At 46.2% G+C, this 22,296-nt stretch overlaps 1 protein-coding gene across 1 annotated transcript in view; it reads left to right on the forward strand.

Moving 5' to 3' along the window:
• Positions 1-22,296, forward strand: part of SLC30A6 (solute carrier family 30 member 6) — a 30,287-nt gene that overhangs the window by 4,664 nt on the left and 3,327 nt on the right. Inside the window, 11 exon segments of the mRNA XM_075596441.1 lie at positions 359-401; positions 1,542-1,607; positions 3,672-3,752; positions 5,039-5,074; positions 5,469-5,563; positions 6,635-6,683; positions 8,449-8,504; positions 8,507-8,567; positions 9,411-9,513; positions 20,164-20,211; positions 21,169-21,237. Of these exon segments, the coding sequence (XP_075452556.1) occupies positions 359-401; positions 1,542-1,607; positions 3,672-3,752; positions 5,039-5,074; positions 5,469-5,563; positions 6,635-6,683; positions 8,449-8,504; positions 8,507-8,567; positions 9,411-9,513; positions 20,164-20,211; positions 21,169-21,237 (707 nt within the window).

The raw sequence follows: 22,296 nt of genomic DNA on the forward strand, positions 1-22,296 counted from the left end.
GTTAAATCCGTAATAGTCGGCTGCATTAAAACTGGGTGTTGATCCTCCAGTGTTTCTGTGCATTCTAGGCTAAATACTACTTTCTGTGTGTGTGTGTGTGTGTGTGTGTGTGTGTGTGTGTGTGTGTGTGTGTGTGTGTGTGTGTGTGTGTTCCTTCCTTCCCACCTTGATATCCATAGCAATAACGCCACTGCTATTCTTGTAGAAACAGTAATTGAGAACTAATAGTAACAACATTGAATGAAACGCTCTGTTAAATGACAGTAAATCAATGTACTAAAGCAGGAACAAATACTTTTTTGGGAAGTTGGTGTCAAATCCTATTGCATTCTAACTGGGTATATCTATATTTTTTCAGCTTTAACAGCCTATACCTATCTGACAATCTTTGATCTCTTCAGGTAAGATTTACCCCAGTGCGTATACGGTTGTATTTTCATTTCACATAATTGGCTTCACGTTGATGTACCCACAAAGTGACTGTTCCAGTGTACGCTGTATTTCTTGATGCAGTTATGTCTTTAGCTACATTGCAGTAAATGCGTTTAACTTTTGTGCTGAGCAATCACTATGTTTCTTTTAAAGATGACCGTTCCTCTCTGGTACATGTTAAATGGGTCAACCAACTCCTGGAAAATTTATAAAGCTTGCTTCAAAATATAAAAGCAATAGCACATGGCTATATTAATAAAACTAAGCAGAAGCATTCAATGGTTATGCATATTTATTTTATTGTACCGGATTTCATCCTACTAATTTACATTCTAACTAAATGTGGCTTAATGTTCTCTATCTTTGAATGGGAAATAGGTCCTTTTTTGTATTTTGTCTCGTTTTATCCCTTTATTTTTACATTTTCTTACCCAGGGATCTTGGTATATTACTGACAAACCGGTCGGTGCCTGTAGTTAAAATGCTGTTATGCTGACTGTCCTAGCTTGGTAAATAACTGCTCAGTCTATTAGTCTAAATGTGGCTAGCTACTTTGTTTGATACCTCCAGTCTGTCATCCTCATTACGCAGCCTCCATTTATTCTTGGTTACTAACTCTCTTTGAAGCAATTAATTTCATATCTTTCTTATGAAGGGCAAGGTAGGAGAAAGGAAGAGGCACACAAAATATAGTGGAATCAATGATTTCCAAATGTATTAATGCATCAGAGCTCTGATGCATTAATACATTTGGAAATCATTTGATTCCACTATATTTTGTGTGCCTCTTCCTTTCTCCTACCTTGCCAGTACTTTTGGATCCAGCTTTGGGACGCCAGGATCAACGGAAGGTGAGCACCAAAAACGAACACCGTGAGAATTTTTTCCCTTAAACAGTGGTGTGCCACTTATAATCTCCTTTGTATTTCTTATGAAGGGCGTAGATAAAGACTAGCACTCTGCTGGTCTTGATGAAGAGAAGGGGGCATTGTGTAAACATGAGTACCTGAATTTTACATACACTTGTATATGTTGCAGAGCTAATTTGGGACTTCATTGCTAACCTGTATGAATACTAAATGAATGTCTATTTCTGTCTCCTCCTGCAGTCTCATAACATCATTGATAAGCTATTGGGTGATGATGAAGAAACCCAGCCCAACATATTCATTTGGGTATGTATTTTACCATGCACGGTATAGTTCTTGCACGTAGGAATACAAGAAGCAAAATAAAAGGCATTTCTTTTGCATCTTGGTATTTGTCATCAATTAATTTGATTTGTAGGAATTACAGAGCATGATGAGAGACTTCTAATCTATTCCACATGCTCTTGTGTTGTTGGGCATAGTATGACTGTCATTACATGGTATTTCTCTGGGGGATTTTGTTTGCCTTCCTCTGGATCAAAATACTTTAAATATAAATACATGTATAGGATAAGTATCTGTAATCTTCATTTAACATAGGTTGAGCTTGATAGACGTATGTCGTGTTTTTTTTTTTTTTTTTTAACCTTCCTTTACTATGTAACTGTGACTATGGTACCAGTCATTTAACATTTTCGCAGCATGGGTCGCCATATTTTATACTCTCTCTCCTACGATTCAATCACATGTATTACCTTTCAGAAAAATTATAGTGGGAAGTCAGTACGGTTAAAAGTTTTTCTGAAGTACTTTCCATATTGACATCAGCCTGACTCCAGTGTAGATCGCAGGTGCTCAACTCCAGTCCTTATTACCCCCCCCTAACCTCCCCAAACAGGTCAGGTTTTTGCGATATCCCTGCTTCAGTACAGGTGACCAGCTGTCTTCCTGAAGACCTGTTGGGGGGGGGGGGGGGGGGGGTGCGCGGCGCTTGAAGACTGGAGTTGAGCACCCCTGCTGTAGATAAAGGAACCAAATCTACTTTTCCAGCAGGAGAACAAAATAGTTTTGTTTACTGCAAATCTATGTCTTAATATGTATTTTATGATGCAACTCATTGCAGGGTTGTTTGTGCTGATGCCTCTACAGAGCTACATTTACCCCCCCCCCCCCCCCCCCTCTGCTTGCAGTCAGTAATTTAGCCTTGAGATAAGCCCCCCTTTCCCATCAGGATACAAGTAGAATTTGAATCCAAGATCCATTCCACTTGTGCATTGTATATTCTTTTAACATGAATAGCTTTACAGCAATGTATCCAAGAAGTGAATATTCCAGTGTTGTATGCCCTGTATTGTTATAGCCACATTGCAGCCATTGCTTAGAACATCTCCATGCTGAGCCACTAGGTGCGTTGAAACAACTTGGCCCATCAGAAACGGGAAATCTCTCAACCAAATTCTGAGAAATCTGTTGGGCTTTTTGCTTCAGAACTTTAGATTCATTTTGAAAAGCATAAATGCAAACTTGCACCCCGAAAAGTGGAACTACAAAAAGCATGTCTATATAAACTGCGCAGTGTGTCACACTTGTTATTGTGAGTCCAATAATTCAGCATTCAGATGTAGCCCACATTATTGCAACCAACGACGTGCTGCAGTAGGACATGCACGACGCCTCATCCTGGCGAAGCTGCCATTGTTTTGAATCAGCTGCATACAAGGAGTACAGCGCTTACCACACCATTTTACTAGTGGGAGCACTACGGTTGCAATAATGTTGGTTACATCTGTATGCTCGCTCGGTGTTCTCTGCTTCTGTTCAAAAGTCATTCCAAGTTCACCATTGCAGCACAAGCACATGCTGCAAGTTGGGGGTTTGCATCCCTTTAGATAAGATAAGATTGTAGATTTAGATTAGATCTCCGCTTACATTCCACTTAGATTTAGATCTCCACTTGCATATCATGTAACAATGCATGTGACCCCAATTCCCATATCCCCAGTCTGCCATCTCCTTAGCCATGCTTTGTATGTTTTTTGCCCCAAATTGGAAATGGTACCGTACATATTTTCCATCGTAAGATAAATAATGAAATGCTAAAGTAAGCCGATTGCTTTTACTTGGTCTCTTTAATGTACTCAATCTGACTATCTTGAATTGCCGTATTCCCTCCCTTTCACACATTTTGACATTGCCATTATTCAACACACTCTTGTCTTCCCATCTTTTTCTTCCTTTTCTCTTGTGTTTTTTTTTTGCTCTGTGTATGTACATACACACACATTGACGTGTGTGTAGCTGCTAATGAATCATATTCCAAGTTCTATAATGTCATTTGTATCTGAGTAACACCCCCTCTTTCGTTTGAAGGTTTGAAAGGTGTGAAGTATTGGCCGTGTTTGCTTCTACAGTCCTGGCCCAGCTGGGAGCTCTTTTCATACTAAAAGAAAGGTAGATACGCAAATGTACTTTTCCATTCACAGACATGAAAGAAAAATGATCTTCCTAAAAGCTTTCATTGCATCGCAGAGCACTGCATTGTGGGCCTCTCTGTTACAAAAGATAATTTGTGTCTACCGCTTTTTTAGTTGAGTCTGTAAACCCATTGGTGTCTACTCGAGTACCTTGCTCAGAGAAAATAATTGAGTAAATATAATAGAACGCCTTCATCACATTGTTATATAAGCAGCCTATTGAGATGTACTGTAGCTGTCTTGTGATAAGTGCATGCATGTTTATACTGAAATGTACAGGACCTGCTTGAAAATGAGCCATTTACAACCGTACATCATGCACATTAAATAAATATTTTAATGTAATCTCTCTTGTGTAATTGAATTAATCAACACCCCTAGCTGAGCTGTTTCCTTAAGTAAGCATTAACTTGTTGGCAAACGGCTTGATTTTCAACATGTGTGTTTGTGGTGTAACATTACAAGTGAAATGTGATAAAAGATAGGTTGCTAGCCTGGAGGAGAGAAGGTCATATTTGGCAAGCAGTGTTATGCCCTAAAACAGTGGTGCTTAATGCCAGTCCTCAAGACACCCTGACCCTCCCCACAGGTCAGCATTTTTTCCGGATATCCCTGCTTTAGTACAAGTGGCTGTATGCTGACTGAGCCACTGATTGAGCCACTGATTGTGCTGAAGCAGGCTCTTTTTTTACTGAGCTACCTATGGGGAGGCGGGTGTTGTGGATTGTGGCCTGCAGTTGAGCTCCACTGTCCGAAGGCACCATATGGTCCATTGAAGTGACTAGGAACTATAAGGTGTCTTACAGCTTAATACAGTCAGTGCACATTACCTTAAGTCAGAGGTTCTCGACTTAAGTCCTCAAGACCCCCCCCTCCCCACAACCGGTCAGGTTTTCAGGATATCCCTGCTTCAGCACAGGTGGCTCAATCAGAGGCTCAGTCTTTGAGACACCTGTGTTGAAGCAGGCATATCCTTAAAACATTAAACATTTGAAAACCTGACCTGTTGGAGCGAGGGAGGGGGAGGGGCTTGAAGATTGCATTTGCAAACACCTGCCTTAATTGACTCTTTTGGATGGAAGCTGGAATGTCCTCTTGCATGTGTTTTTATATACAGATAGACATGCACACATACACGCTTCCTTCTTAGACCTGTTAGCCTGAATAGTAAGTCGGGTATAGTTGAACTGTATATTTAGGACAGGATGGCAAACATTTCAAGGAAAAATAAGTGATTCTATTTTTGTGCGTTTTGTTTTCTAGTGTTGAAAGATTTGTACAGCAGCCAGAGATACACACGTAAGGTTTTTCTTTTCCATTGAAACTTGAATAGCTTTTGCTAATTGAATTTAGTAGTATCTCGTTGTTTCTGTTAGCATGTGCAAGGTTTTCACATTTTGTGAATATTGTGACTTCCTAACAACAAAATGATATGGTTCTAGTTTAGACGTCTTTCAGATCCCGTAGTATGACCTCTATATTATGTGTAGTTTGAGAATTTCCATAGACATGCTTTAGATAAATTGTCGGCCTGTTAAATATGATTTTTTTTTTGGAGTGGACAAAAGCATGTTAGATGTACTAAATGTATTTGCAAATGAAGACCGTAACCATACCCTGACAGCTGAACTTATATCACTGGTCTAAATACAGTCATGGAAACACAGTAAAACAAATCTAATTTGTCTTACAGAGGCCGTCTGCTGGTGGGAACATTTGTAGCCCTGTTTTTCAACTTATTTTCAATGCTTTCTATTCGGAATAAACCGTTTGCTTATGTTTCCGAAGGTAGGTCCTTTTGTTGACTAATGGCTCATACTGTGTATATATAGCATCCAGTTTGTGTCTTTAGTGGAGTTGAAGTTGTGCATGTTTATAAGTAATACGTGCACAACACAAAGGGGGTGACGTGGAAAATCCTTGTAAAGGTTCATATTCATTGGTGAAAGTGCCATAAGAAAGTAGTGGCACGATACATGACTTCAAATACATTCTAGGCTTTATAAGAGTGCATTGTTGGTCATTGAGGCAAAGGTTTTTGGATCTTGTGTTAGAATGGTTTAATATACATATACTTCAGAAAGAGTGGGAGAAGCTTTGTAAAAATGCATCTTTCCCCCCCCCCTACCCCCCTCTAATTAAAATGGTACTGCAGCTCAATCCCCATGCAACAGCTGTGCTTGGGGTTCAAAGAATCACATCGCGTTATAAGCGGATCGCATTAGAAATAATGTACAATTGTATGCATTGTACAATAAAGTTTTTAAGACACCAATAATCGTGTTGTAAAGTACGCCTACATCCGAAAATTGGGAGCCACGCTTGCATCGTGTTATAAGCAGATTCGCGTTGTAACGGATCGCGTTATAACGGGGTTGAGCTGTGTGTCAAAGAATAAAGTAGCGGTGCTCTGGCTTTGTACCCCTTAGCACCTTCATACTTTGCCCCCGGCCATAATGTGCCCGCTAAATGGAGCAGCACCCCATTTATAGTAAGGGTACCTATGTTGTGCAAATTGACATTTAACATTAAAACTTTTTGGTCCCCATTGGATCCTTTTTCTGTGACTTGTCAGTAGTTTATAAGTAGGATGTAGGTAGCAATTGCTATGATTATTATACCATTGTTGCTAATGGGTTTATCTGGGCAAGAACACCAGCGCATGTGAACATTTCTTACCATAGAGATGGATGTTTCTCATTCTGCGTGTGCTGGTTTAGTCTCTCTACGTGTGCTAGATTTGCAAGGTGTGAACTGCTCGATCAGTGTAATACTATTTACCATTTGAAGGTGAACATACCTGAATGTTCATGGCAACACGTCGTAGCTCTGCGTTTTACTCATGTCTCTCTCATGCAGCTGCTAGCACAAGTTGGCTTCAGGAACATGTTGCCGATCTGAGCCGAAGGTAGGTTATATGTGAGGTAAATGTAGTTACGATGAAGGTATATACAAACGAGATCTAGCTATTGCTACTCGTGAATCCAGTGTTCTGCAGAGATTGGCACTAGTGACAAACCCACAGCATTGTCCCTCTGGGACCTGAATATTTCTGAATTCGGAATAGAATTGGCCAAATCTTCAACACATTGTGTTGAGGTAAAAAGTGCACATGGATGTTAACTGTAGAAGATTGCTTACAATAAACACGTTATAGGTACATGTTATATTTACTGTGCCAGCAAAACAAATGGATCGAACACTTGGGGAGAAAAGCTGCAGGTGGCATTTGCTGCTGGAAATCCTGGCAATGCATGTCATGTCTTTCTCTCAATGTGTTACATGCAACTCTTTAACAAGTGTGTGCCTTTATTGTGCAATTTAATGTCATAAAAGCATATACACAAAAGTAGACCTTTAATAATAAATTCCACTACTAATTGGAACGAGTATATTTTGGGAGCTGTTTCATATTGTTTACCAGGTATAAACAGTGGTGAATAGCTTCCCAACCAAAACTGGAGCCTGGCAAATGTGAAATTTGTGTTCTTGGGCATGTTACAATGTCAGAGTATAATTTTTTTTTAATGTTCTTGTTAATACTGTAGTTGCAAAGAATATCCCGTCATACTGGATATGGGCACCTTTTTAGTATCAAAACAAAATGTCATTTATATTCCCCCAGAAAACACATTCTGTGAACAAACTGAAATGTTACAATGTATCTGAGATATGAAAGAAATGCCATATGCTGCTCACGCAGTGACCGTGGTCACTTACCATTAAAGCAGCAAAACACGTAAATTCTTAGGTTTAAAAAAAATTAATCAGTTCTGTAGTATTAGATAATACTGCGTTTACATTTTTGTATCTCTTAATGCCATTTTGAATGAGCATTAAAGCATCCTTTGATTTCTAAGCAGGCTTTTGCACACCTCCCCAGCAGTGCAAGATATTTGCAACACTTTCCTGTTTTGTGATAATTTTTTGCAAATGTTCCCAGCAGTTTGAGCTGCAAACTGTAACAATAGATAATGTTGCCTTAGTAATATAAGAATACGTTGTAGCTGCTGAGTTACAAAGACTGAAGGATTGATTGAAACTGAAAGGCGGGCCAGTGTTTGTCAACCAGGGTTTCTAGGGACCCTTGAGTCCCCCGGCTGTCCCTAAACGGTTCCCCTCAATTTTCTGCTCATTTTTGAAAACTGTACCAAATACAGAAGAATTTACAATGCATCTGATCACAGAGTTACTATTCCAGAGGGTTGGGTTTCCTCAGAATTTTGCGTAGTGTTCCTTAACCAAAAAAGGTTGGAAACCACTGTGTTAGGCACACAATCAGGATTTTGACAGATTTATAACAGGAGTACCAAACGATTGGCAGCTTACGTAAGCATGTACAATAATGCATTGTCACATGCTTTACATATACATAGGGAGAACGTAGTATTGCTGTTGTGATGTGAAAAGGAGACCTGGCCAGTGGCCACTATATCGTATTATTATGCATATGCCTTTGTACTTATGGTACACCATATTGCAACATGAAATAATCTAGTGGCCAGATGTGCAGGTCTCCTTTTTATATCCCCTTCTAGGTATTCCTTTTCCCCAGTTCAAGGCCACTGTGCCAGTGAGCAGCATATTGCATTTCTTTCATACCTCCTTTTTTTTTAATGTCATGTGAACTCATTTATTTATTTATTTGCACCATATCCTTTTCCTCATCGCAGTTTGTGCGGGATCATCCCAGGTCTCAGCAGCATCTTCCTCCCTCGGATGAATCCTTTTGTTTAATTGACATCGCTGGAGCCCTCGCTCTTTGCATAACATACATGTTAATTGAAATAAAGTAAGTGACTCACTTTTTCATTCTTGTATCTAACTGATGTGGCTTAGTGCTTTACAATATGAAATACAGTAGACAACGGTGTACAATGTCGGTGCAAAGGGGAGTGGTCTCGAGCAGGGGCTTTCACACTGGTGGTTGAGACTTCAGTGGGGATCCTTGGTAGCTGTCGATATGCAGGCAGCTCGCTCTCCTGCAGACAGGGACTTTTCTATTGGCGTTAGTGCTGACTGCGGTGTATCTTTCTATGTAGGATGCCAAGTAAGCATAGTGTTCTTCATAAGACAATGTAAGTAGTCCCGAGAAGGATAGATCCCCTTGCTATAGGCAATTATGGGAGCAGTGTCAAAGTGGAGCTCACAAATGCTTTGTATTGGGAGACAAACATTTACATTCTTATACTATTTTAAAAAACAAAAAACTTATGGATAGTTTATCATTTTAACACATTTTTTTTTTTTTAAGAATGTGTTGACCTTTATTGTACCATTATAAATGTAAGTCATCACATGAGACTTTCTTCTGATGACATACAATTGTATAATAATTATTTCTATGTCCCGCTCATGCCATTATTGCAGTAATTCCATTCCTCTTTCTTAGGTATTGGCTCCCTTACAAACGTACTATATATTTAACTTTTTTTGTTTTATTTTTTTGTTCTTTTGCTGTTGAGCATTTGAAGCGATGTTAAGCAAACCTTTGATTATGGAGCAGTACTGCTAAACAATGCTCTGTTATTACACCTTAAAGTCCTACCTACCCTGCCTGTCTGGAACTGAGCCTGTAAGGTTGTTTTTTTTTGTACAAATGTGCACTGATATGTTGCTCTTGTATCCTCCATAGTAACTATTTTGCTGTGGACACGGCCTCTGCAATCGCCATTGCTGTGATGACATTTGGCACCATGTATCCAATGAGCGTATACAGTGGCAAGGTTTTACTCCAGGTAAGCGCGTTATCACACGTTATTAAACCCTGCACAGTTGCGGAGGCAGATTAAGTCGGTGACACTGCACGTTACTCCTCGATTGAACGGCTTTTGTAAAGCATACGTTTTTTGGCAACCTCTTCAGCCCTGTGTTAATCTATATCAGGGGTAGCAAACTTCTGTCCTCGAGCTACCAACAGGTCAGGTTTTTAGGATATCCCTGCTTCAGCACAGGTGGCTCAATCGGTGTACAGCAAAAAAGTCAGTGTGCGCTGTCACTTTAATTCCTCTCTCTTCTAAGACCCGCGTTTTTCTCCTCGCTGCTCCCAGTCTCCCATGATCAGCGGGGCACTTCCAAATACATACACACACACAAGGGGGGCAAAAAGAGACAAAACAAAGACTGAATTAATAATATACAGGCATACCCCGGTTTAAGGACACTCGCTTTAAGGACACTCGCGAGTAAGGACACTCGCGAGTAAGTACATGTCGCCCAATAGGCAAACGGCAGCTCACGCATGCGCCTGTCTGCATGTCCTGAACAGCAATACCCGCTCCCTACCTGCACCGAAGCTGTGCGCAAGAGGGGAGACTATAGAGCCTGTTACACACGCGTTATTTACATCAGTTATGCACATATATGACGATTGCAGTACAGCACATGCATCGATAAGTGGGAAAAAGGTAGTGCTTCACTTTAAGTACATTTTCGCTTTACATACATGCTCCGGTCCCCATTGCGTATGTTAATGCGGGGTATGCCTGTAATGATACTTTATAAATCAAATAGTGAAAAACGCATATCTCTCACATTAAATAAAACAAATCCTAATAGATCCAGTGATCGGAGTGCCACATATAAAGCAACAAGCTCTATACTGAGACCCCACATCCTAAGTGTCCCTTGATGTTAAAAGGAAAAAAGTCCGGCTGCACAGATGATATGTAGCTACCAGCACTTAACTTCTCAGTCTGCGTCCTCGTGGTGTACTGTACTTGCAGCTTCCGGGTATCCGTCGTCGCGTGCGTCCCGTCGCTGCTTTGCCTTCACCACAACGCGTTTGTGTCGCCTTGACACTTCTTCAGGGGATGGCCTTAGGATCCCACGGCACTCATTTAAGTACCCTGGCTTGTATACATATTAGCCAATCGGGATCCTACCTGGCTCAACCAGTGGCTTGGTTTTTGATTGAGCCACCTGTGCTGAACAGGGATATCCTGTAAACTGGACCTATTTATTGGCTCTTGAGGACTGGATCTATATCGCTAGATCACTTCCGGGTAGCTATCCGTTGGTAACTTGAGCTTAAAGATAACGTTACAACGCTGATCCCCTTGTGATTCTTGTGACTGCAGCCGAGCATCTTTTTCTGTTTCGTTTGTGAGTGCAATCCTTCTATTATTCTCTTTATTGTTATTAAAACGTACAAAACCATGGAACGTGCGTGTCTCCCATTTGTCTTTGATCTTGAAGAAAGTTAATGACGTCAAGGACATGTATCCTTGGTCTCTGGTAGACGGTGGTAGATTCTGTAAGCTGGTATTTTTTGTTTTAATGAGTTCATACACTGGAAGCCAAAACAGTCCACGTGTCATTGAAGTCTCACTGTGATGAGACCGCACCTTGCGCTTATATCTTCCACACATAGACTATACACCTTTTTTATTGTGTGCCAAAAAGTAAACGCTCCCCCACGGCTCTTATTGGCCAGTGCGCTTTAAGAGTCTAACCCACTCTTGCACACACTCGCCACCACGTGCACCAGCCGCAGCCTCCCGCTCAGGTAAGCAACTGAACCACCGCCTCACACCCTGCGCCTCTGGTCTCCTTTCCCAGCTCACATTGCTGCCGCCGCCTCGCACCCCTGCGCCTCCGGCCTCCCCTTCCAGGTCACACCCCTGCCGCCGGCCCGCCGCTCAAACCCCTGCGCCTCCAGCCTCGCCTCCCAGCTCACACCCCTGCCGCCGGGCCGCCGCCTCACACCCCGGCGCCTCTCGCATCAACCGGCCGGGAGCAAGCGGGGAGCGGCCGTCCGGTAGAGTAAGCGCTTCTGCCTCCCGCATCACCTGCCGCCTAGGAACATCCCCCGCACACGGAATGATACGGGGGGGGGCGGAACGGGGGAAGGAGCGGCCGAACGGGGAGGGAGCGGGGTGGACAGGGGAAATAAAATACTAATCCCCGTCACCCGAACACCGGCAATTTCAGCCCTCCCGACTCACCTCCCGCCTAGGCCATGAGTACACATGGCGATTCCTGCCGCCACGTGCACGCACCTCCGTCTGCTACACATCAGCGGACGGACGACAGCCGAGACAGCGGGGGATCGGGCGGAAGGAGGAGCAGGATACATACATTGTCACTTCCCCCCCCCCCTTCACCTTCCCACACCCCTTCACCTTCCCACCCCCTTCACCTTCCCACCCCCTTCACCTTCCCACCCCCCTTCACCTTCCCACCCCCCTTCACCTCCACCCCTCCCTTCACCTCCACCCCTCCCTTCACCTCCACCCCTCCCTTCACCTCCACCTCTCCCCCCCTTACCTCTCCCCCCCTTACCTCTCCCCCCTTACCTCTCCCCCCTTACCTCTCCCCCCCCTTACCTCTCCCCTTACCTCTCCAGCCTTACCTCTTCCCCCTTCACCTCTCCCCCCTTCACCTCTCCCCCCCCCTCTTCACCTCCTTTCCCTTCACCTCTCCCCTTCTCCCTCCCTTCCCCCTCCGTTCCCTTCCCCTCCTCCCCTCCATTCCCTTCCCCTCCCCCCTCCTTTCCCTTCCCCTCCCCCCTCCTTTCCCTTCCCCATTCTCTCCTTTCCCTTTCCCTTCCCCATTCCCTCCTTTCCCTTTCCCTTCCCCATTCCCTACTTTCCCTTTCCCCATTCCCTCCTTTCCCTTTCCCTTCCCCATTCCCTCCTTTCCCTTTCCCTTCTCCATTCCCTCCTTTCCCTTCTCCATTCCCTCCTTTCCCTTCCCCATTCCCTCCTTTCCCTTCCCCATTCCCTCCTTTCCCTTTCCCCATTCCCTCCTTTCCCTTCCCCATTCCCTCCTTTCCCTTTCCCCATTCCCTCCTTTCCCTTCCCATTCCCTCCTTTCCCCATTCCCTCCTTTCCCTTTCCCCATTCCCTCCTTTCCCTTTCCCTTCCCCATTCCCTCCTTTCCCTTCCCCATTCCCTCCTTTCCCTTCCCCATTCCCTCCGTTCCCTTCCCCTCTCCCCATTCCCTCCTTTCCCTTCCCCTCCCTTCACCTCCCCTCCCCCCCATTTCACCTCCCCTACCCCCGCCTCTGCCTTTCGCCCGCCCGCCTCACACCCCTGCACCCCACAGCCGCCGCACGCACTGTCACACCCGCCGCCTCTCTCCCACCCTCCACACTTGACACACCTGCCGCATCCCGCCCCTACGCACCGATATCACTGACCAGCCGCCGACCGTACTCACCACACACCCGCCGCCTCACACCCTAGCAGAACCCCCAACCACAGCCAGCACTCACTACCCACGCGCCACCCATACTGAACACCCACCCGCCATCTCACACCCTAGCGGGACACACGCCTCACATTTTGACATCACTTATGTCACCAAAATATCGATTCTACTGTGGTGTGTTTACAATAAACCATTTTTAAATATCGTATTACATTTTCTTACATCTTTCTTTTCACCATTATTATACAACCTTTCCACCAAATAGTCAACCTATTGCTCCCCTATTTATAAATAATACTACCTATTATGGATTTACATCCTGGGCAATGCCGTGTGTGTGTATTATATATATTACTAGCTGAGAGACCCGGCGTTGCCCGGGATGTAATGTTCCCGTTCCTCTCTCTCCTCCCCCCTCTCTCTGTTTGTCCCCCATTCACATCAATCCAGTCCCCCCCCTCCCTCCCTCCTTTACAGCTTCATGTAGCGTGTGTGCGTCAGTCAGTGTGTGTTTGCTCGCGCGTCAGTGAGTCTGAGGCAGAAACACAAACACACACAGACTGACTGACGCACACACAGTCAGTGTGTGCCTCAGTCAGTGTGTGCGTGCGTCAGTCAGGCTTTGTGTGCGCGTCAGTCAGTGTGTGCGTGCGTGCGGCAGTCAGTCAGTGTGTGCGCGCGGGGCGTCAAAGGCAGGGGGGGGGGCGTCAAAGGCAGGGGGGGGCGTCAAAGGGAGGGGGGGGGCGTCAAAGGGAGGGGGGGGGCGTCAAAGGGAGGGGGGGGGGCGTCAAAGGGAGGGGGGGGGGCGTCAAAGGGAGGGGGGGGGGCGTCAAAGGGAGGGGGGGGCGTCAAAGGGAGGGGGGGCGTCAAAGGGAGGGGGGGGCGTCAAAGGGAGGGGGGGGGCGTCAAAGGGAGGGGGGGGGGCGCCTCAAAGGCATGGATTCCTCCCCCTGCATTTCCTGCAGTGGACAGGAGGGGGGGGGGCAGTGGACAGGAGGGGGAGGGGCAGTGGACAGGAGGGGGGGGCAGTGGACAGGAGGGGGGGGGCAGTGGACAGGAGGGGGGGGGCAGTGGACAGGAGGGGGGGGCAGTGGACAGGAGGGGGGGGGCAGTGGACAGGAGGGGGGGGGCAGTGGACAGGAGGGGGGGGGCAGTGGACAGGAGGGGGGGGCAGTGGACAGGAGGGGGGGGCAGTGGACAGGAGGGGGGGGGCAGTGGACAGGAGGGGGGGGGGGCAGTGGACAGGAGGGGGGGGGCAGTGGACAGGAGGGGGGGGGGGCAGTGGACAGGAGGGGGGGGGGCAGTGGACAGGAGGGGGGGGGCAGTGGACAGGAGGGGGGGGGGCAGTGGACAGGAGGGGGGGGCAGTGGACAGGAGGGGGGGGCAGTGGACAGGAGGGGGGGGGCAGTGGACAGGAGGGGGGGGCAGTGGACAGGAGGGGGGGGGCAGTGGACAGGAGGGGGGGGGCAGTGGACAGGAGGGGGGGGGCAGTGGACAGGAGGGGGGGGCAGTGGACAGGAGGGGGGGCAGTGGACAGGAGGGGGGACGCAGTGGACAGGAGGGGGGACGCAGTGGACAGGAGGGGGGGCAGTGGACAGGAGGGGGGACAGGAGGGGGGACAGGAGGGGGGACGCAGTGGACAGGAGGGGGGACGCAGTGGACAGGAGGGGGGGGCAGTGGACAGGAGGGGGGGGCAGTGGACAGGAGGGGGGGCAGTGGACAGGAGGGGGGACGCAGTGGACAGGAGGGGGGGCAGTGGACAGGAGGGGGGACAGGAGGGGGGACGCAGTGGACAGGAGGGGGGACGCAGTGGACAGGAGGGGGGGGCAGTGGACAGTGACACACACACACACACACACACACACACACACACACACACACACACACACACCTCTCAGTTGATGCGCCCTTTCTCAGTTCCGTTTGGCGCCGGAGGTGGGGAGCGACACCTACCTGTACTTCCGGCCGCCGCCACCGTCTGACTCGGCGCCGCGAGGGAGGAAGGGGGTCCGCCATCTTACGCGCCGCGTGGCAGCTGCGGGAAGCGAGGTGATTTGGAGCGGGGAGGGGGGAGAGGTGATTTGGAGCGGGGAGAGGTGATTTGGAGCGGGGAGAGGTGATTTGGAGCGGGGAGAGGTGATTTGGAGGGGGGAGAGGTGATTTGGAGCGGGGAGAGGTGATGCCGCTGGGGAGGGGGAAGAGGTGATGCCGCTGGGGAGGGGGAAGAGGTGATGCCGCTGGGGAGGGGGAAGAGGTGATGCCGCTGGGGAGGGGGAAGAGGTGATGCCGCTGGGGAGGGGGAAAAGGTGATTTGGAGAGGGGAGAGAGGTGTGTGTGTGTGTGTGTGTGTGTGTGTGTGTGTGTGTGTGTGTTTTATTTATTTTTTTGGACCTTTGGCCCGTCACTCCGCCTCAGGCCAATGAGAGGTGTGGGGGGCGGGCCAAGGGGGTGGTGTGAGTGTGTGAGGCCAATGAGAGGTGTGCGGGGGCGGGCGGGCCAAGGGACCAATGAGATTGCCGCTAGGGACACCGGACATCCAGCAGGCAGGCATGCATGCATGCAGGCAGGCAGGCAAACATACAGTGCTTTCACTAATATAGTATAAGATATATATGCACCTCCTCCTTGCTTCTGGGGATATCTCTCCCAATCCTGGTCTCTGCCTTATTTCTACTTGCTCTCGTCCTCGCCTTCCACATGCAACTTCTACTCCTTCTGGTGTCAACCCCTCTAACCTCATACCCATCCCCTGCCACCCTCCCTCCTCTCTCCCTTTCTCCTGTGCCCTTTGGAATGCTCGCTCCCTCTCTAACAAGTTCCTCTCTGTGCATGACTTCTTTCTCTCTCACTCCCTGCTTCTCTTTGCTATAACTGAGACCTGGCTCACTCAGTCTGACTCTGCTCTGGAAGCTGCCCTCTCCTATGGTGGCCTTTCCTTCTCCCACACTCCGCGCTCTGGTGGCAGGGGTGGAGGCGTGGGGCTCCTGCTCTCCTCTCTGCCGTTACCGAACAGTTTCTATTCCCCCCTCTCTTGCTTTTCCCTCGTTTGAGGTTCACACAGTCCAGATCTTCTCTCCCCTCCCGGTCCATGTGGCGGTCATCTATCGCCCACCTACCTCTACTCATCCCCCTTCTGCCTTTCTCTCTCACTTTGAATCCTGGCTCTCTTTCTTTCTCTCCTCAGACTCCACTGTTCTTCTCCTTGGGGACTTCAATTGCCACATTGATGACCCCTCTCTCTCTTGGGCTTCCTGCTTTCTTTCTCTAACCTCTTCTTTTGGCCTTCAACAGTGGACTGCATCCAGCACCCACAAGGATGGCCACTACTTAGACCTGGTTTTCACTAAAAACTTCTCTCTCTCCGATTTCTCCATTTCCCCTTTTCCTCTCTCCGACCATCACCTCATCTCATTTTCTCTCTCTCGCTTATCTCCATCTCCATCTCGCCCTCGTTTTTGCAGAAACCGGCGCTCTATTAACCTACCAGCTCTTGATTCCAATTTACGTTCCTCCCTCTCCTCTCTCAGTTCTGCTTCAGACCCTGACAACCTGGTCAGGAACTACAACTCTGCCTTATCTTCCTCTCTTGATCTTCATGCCCCGCTTTCTCTCTGCCGTCCTCACCCTTCTAACCCCAGACCCTGGCTAAACTCCCACACACGCATGCTGCGTTCCTCCACTCGTTCCTCTGAACGCGTCTGGAGGAAATCTCATACGCTCGCAGACTTCATTCACTACAAATTTATGCTATCCTGTTTCAACTCTGCCCTCTTTCAGGCTAAACAAACCTACTTTTCATCACTAATCAACACACACAAGTCTAACCCACGCCGTCTCTTTTCTGTCTTTGACTCTCTACTCGGACCACCCTCAGCTGCCTCCTCTTCTTCCTCCATCTCACCTCAGGACTTTGCTGACTTTTTTAAGGAAAAGGTGGAGTCCATACGGCAGAACATCCCATCTGTTGCCTCCTCCCATCCCACAATGCTTCCCAACTCTCCTCCTGCCTTTCTTGATTCTTTTTCTGCTATCTCGGAGGAGGATGTATCACTGCTGATCTCCTCTTCTCCTTCTACCACTTGCCCTCTTGATCCCATTCCCTCCCATCTCCTAAAACCTCTTGCTCCTTCTATAATCCCTATGCTCACACAGATCTTTAACTCTTCCCTCTACTCTGGTACCTTTCCTTCATCCTTCAAGCATGCAACCGTTATACCATTACTCAAAAACAGCAAGCTTGACCCTATCTGTCCTTCTAACTATCGACCTGTCTCCCTCCTGCCTTTTTGCCTCCAAACTCCTTGAACGTCTTGTATTCTCTCGATTGCTACACTTTCTCAACACCTATTCTGTCCTAGACCCTCTACAATCTGGCTTCCGCACTGCTCACTCTACTGAAACAGCCCTCACTAAAATAACTGACGACCTCCACGCTGCCAAAGACAGAGGTCATTACACTCTGCTCATATTACTCGACCTCTCTGCAGCATTCGACACCGTGGACCACCCTCTTCTCCTTCACATTCTCCATACGCTTGGTATTCGGAACAAAGCTTTATCCTGGATCTCCTCTTACCTCTCCCATCGTACCTTCAATGTCTCTTTTGCTAACACCTCCTCCTCCTCTATTGATCTCTCTGTGGGGGTACCCCAGGGCTCTGTCCTGGGACCCCTTCTCTTTTCTCTCTACACACTCTCTCTAGGTGACCTAATCACATCTTTTGGGTTTAAATATCACCTCTATGCTGATGACACACAAATTTACCTTTCAACCCCTGACCTTACATCTGCTATACAGACCAAAGTTTCTGAATGCCTCTCTGGAATATCATCCTTGATGGCCATCCGCCGACTGAAACTTAACATGGCAAAAACAGAGCTCCTTATACTTCCTCCCAAACCGGGCCCTACTACCTCCTTCCACATTGCTATTGGAAATACGATCATTCACCCAGTAGCCCAAGCACGCTGCCTAGGGGTCACACTTGATTCCTCTCTCTCATTCTCTTCTCATATTCAAAACGTTTCTAAAACTTGTTGCTTTTCCCTCCGCAATATCACAAAGATACGCCCTTTCCTCTGTTACTCAACTGCTAAAACTCTGACTCAGGCCCTCATTCTCTCACGTCTCGATTACTGCAACCTCCTGCTGTCCGGCCTTCCTACCTCTCACCTGTCTCCCCTACAATCTATCCTAAACGCTGCTGCCAGAATAACTCTACTCTTTCCTAAATCTGTCTCCGCATCTCCCCTCCTGAAATCCCTCTCCTGGCTTCCGATTAAATCACGTATCTCACACTAAATTCTCCTGCTCACTTTTAAAGCTTTACATTCTTCTGCCCCTCATTACATCTCAGCCCTAATTTCTCGCTATGCACTATCACGACTCTTGCGTTCTGCTCAAGGATGTCTTCTTTCTACCCCCTTTGTATCTAAAGCTCTCTCCCGCCTTAAACCTTTCTCACTTTCTGCCCCACACCTCTGGAATGCCCTTCCCCTCAATACCCGACTAGCCCCCTCGCTATCCACCTTTAAGACCCACCTTAAGACACATCTGCTTAAAGAAGCATATGAGTAGCACTGGATAATCATGGACACATGACACATAAAGCTTGGCCCCCTGCAGACGCACTTACCAGTATTCCCTCCTACTGTCTCTGTACGTTCTCCCTACCTACCAATTAGATTGTAAGCTCCTCGGAGCAGGGACTCCTTCCTTAATGTTACTTTTACAGTATGTCTGAAGCACTTATTCCCATGATCTGTTATTTATATTATTTGTTATTTATATGATATGTATTACTACTGTGAAGCGCTATGTACATTTATGGCGCTATATAAATAAAGACTTACAATACAATACAATACAATCAGGGGTTAATATGTTTGCAGTAGAATTGTTGCAAATGTTATGTTGCAGTTCTACCCACCAATCAGGGCTGGGCATGTAGGCAGCTCCTGGCCCTGAGTGTTGCAATATTATGGTTTTAAGTATATAAAAAGGTGGGGAGGGAGACTCCTAGCAGACAGAGCCTGCAGAAAGTTACAGAGGTTTTGCTGTGACAGGGAGAAACTGCAGTGTCCAATCCAAAGCTGGTCTCAGGCCTGAAAACCAGTCCTGTAGGCATTGGGCAAAGAGAAAGAGAACAGGGGAAATCTCTGCAAGTAGGTCCCTGCGACTAGTTAGGCAGGGTTTTCCCCAGTTGGGTATGTGTGATGTTTGTGTCTTTTGTATAGTTGTGGATATGTTTTTCCAATAAATTAATTTTATAAACGCTCGTGTTCTGTCTGGCGATATTGATCCCAGGTATTAGTCTTGGTCTCCCGTGACACTGAGCAAGCGGGGAGACTGTAGAGCATGTTACAAATGCGTTATTAACATCAGTTATGCACGTATGACGATTGCAGTACAGTACATGCATCGATAAGTGGGGAAAAAGGTAGTGCTTCACTTTAAGGTAATTTGCGCTTTACATACATGCTCTGGAACCATTGTGACATTAATGTGGGGTATGCCTGTACCCATTATATTAATAAAAGAAAATATATCCACGTGAAACTGTCCATCAGGGGACAAAACAAAAATAGTACTTATTATCCGCTGCAATATTGTGTACCGAGCTCCAATTTCTTTATTTACAGTACATGTTCGCACAATTAAATGGCTCTTTATTTTCGGTAGTTATGGCAAACCTTTTTTGAAGTAGGGTGTTAAAAAAAAAAGCATTACTCCCATTTCACCAAAATGGACTTTAATGTAGGTTGATTTGGCTTAGTGAAAATCTTTCCCATTCTGTGCTTGTCTCTATCAGGTATATAAGGGCAGCAATACCCCCTAACTACCTTTCTTGGGGAGGGGGTGGGGGACCTCTGCAGCTGAACTCTCTATTTTCAGCTCTGGGAACTTCCTGGTTAGCAACTTAGCAATGAAATGGGAGGTCCCCATATACTGTACAAATAGTGGGGACGGGATAAAAAGTAGTTGGAGTTCTGCTTTAATCTTAATACATTTGAAGTTTTAGGCTGGGGAAATGTGCTGTGCAGTGAAATACTGGAAACACTGAGATCACGGGTTTGCTTCCCATTTTAGTATGACAGTAGAAGTTTTACAATGTTTAAATGCATTGCGCACAGGAAGACCGTTTACTACGCAGAGCTGTACAAAAATCCCCAAATAGTGTCTGCCACTGACTTATACCTCACCCCTTCCTTCTTTTCTTTTTTTTCCCCTCTAGACGACACCACCTCATGTGATTGGGCAGCTGGATAAACTTCTTCGAGAGGTATGATGGCGAGTTTAAAAAATAAAACCCTCTACCTCTTCCTAATCACATCATTTATAATTAGAGATGAGCAAGTTCGGGCTTTTGGGAATTCAACACCCTGAGCCGTAGCAATCTACTCCAAATGGTGCGGGCCCAGGGGTGTCTGATTCCAAAAAGCTGAACCCACTCATCTCCAGTTATTATAGGAATGCTATGTAGTCTGATTGGTGGTTGGGATATCCACGGTTGTGTAGTGATGCAAAGCGTTCAATCCCGTCCAAATCTTTTCATCAGATGTGCTGTTATTTGTCATATACATTGATATTATAATCGCAGTTAGGAACTCTAGGCACAGAAGTTTGAAGAACTTCCCTGACAAGTTTACAATCTAAGCCAATTTAGTAGATGCTGGTATATGTAGGATGATGGTTTAGCTCATTAGCAGTGCTATTTTTATTGTTGACTTTATTTGTAACCAGTTTGTTTTCAGTGAGGGTAGCAAACTGGTGCTGCAGAGGTTAATTGTATTCTTATGATATTGTAAGTGCTCCACTATTGGACTACATATAATAGTAAAAAATATCTTCATTCCATAACAGGGGAATGGGGAACTAGTACCTAGTGCTGCCTGTGGTCTAAGCACAAAAATAACATTGTACATTGTATGTCCCCAAACTGACCAATAAGACATCAGACCTGAGGTAACTCACTCAGTGAGTATCCATAACTAATCCATGTACTCCACGTTGTAGATCCAGCGCCGTGCTTCATTCCACAAAAGCTAGATAAGCAGAATAGAGACAGGGCAGAGCAATGCCAGAAATAATCAGGAGGCGGCTTCACATAGAAAAATGTATTAATGGATCATAAGAGACCCTTTTGAGCAGTAGTAACGCACCGACGCGTTTCGGGCTACATGCCCTTTGTCTAGGTGTGTACACCTTGATAACGGTGTATTTGTTTCTCATTGGTTAGGTTTCCACTCTGGATGGTGTTCTGGAAGTCCGCAATGAACATTTTTGGACCCTGGGATTTGGCACCATGGTATGTATTACATCTGTCATTAACTAGACTTCCTCCTAGTTGACCGATTTAGAGAGCAGCAAATCGACTAAAAGCAGAAAGTATATCGCTTATAAATGTTCCTATTTTCTTTATTTTAACACATTTTATGGAAGTAATGTGCTATACATTTTAATGAGGTTTCAGCTAGACATGAGGTTTCAAAGCCAATATACAAGCGTGTACATTCATAGAAGTGTATTCCCCTATCCCCAAAATTAGATCGGTGTGATGCCCTATAAAAAGCAGATTACCGACTTTATTTTAATTTTATTTTGCTCATAGTTGTTTATTTTACTTTTCTGTAAACGGGCCCAAAACCTGCAGTACGGGGTTTACATGGCAACCTCTTGCTGTTTATTTTTACCCCCTGGATGCGCTTATAGTGCCCGCGGCGGCGACGTGACGTCGCTCGAAACCAAAACCATTGACAACCATTTGGTAGCGGGTTAAATTTGATTTTTCAGAGACTGTCGCCACCTGACAGTCCCTGAACCAATCAATCACCTGTCGCCGAAAGTTAAATTATAACTTTCCCGGGTGGTGACGGACGCCGTCGCCGGTACTATACACGCGGCCTAATTCCTGAGGCTCTCTTGAGTTGGCTCCTGATATTCTCTGCGAAGTCTGTTTGATTTCCAATTGTTACAAAGTCGGAGAGGCTTATTAACTAAACATACTATTTTAAAACCGGTAACCATCAGAAAGACTATTTTTAGTCTGGGGAAGAAACCTTTTACCGAAAAGTAAATGAGCAGGCAGAAAGAACTACACCTTTTTAAGCTGTGAAATAGTTCATACATTATTAACAATTGCTTACTTCCATCCACGGCAGTGGGAGTTTCCCATCATTAACAGTTTTATATATTAGTGAATAGATCTCCTGGTCTTTTGGGCACCTCTTAAAGTTTTGATAATGTTTGCATAGAACATGAGTTAAAATCTCAATTTTCAGAAGGTTATAACTTTTCCTCCACAAATAAAGCTCTTGGCCTCGGAGTTATTCCACGAATGTGCCAAAGTTGTTTAAATACACTGTGC

This window comes from Ascaphus truei, chromosome 4 (genome assembly GCF_040206685.1).
Source record: "Ascaphus truei isolate aAscTru1 chromosome 4, aAscTru1.hap1, whole genome shotgun sequence".
NCBI lineage: Eukaryota > Metazoa > Chordata > Amphibia > Anura > Ascaphidae > Ascaphus > Ascaphus truei.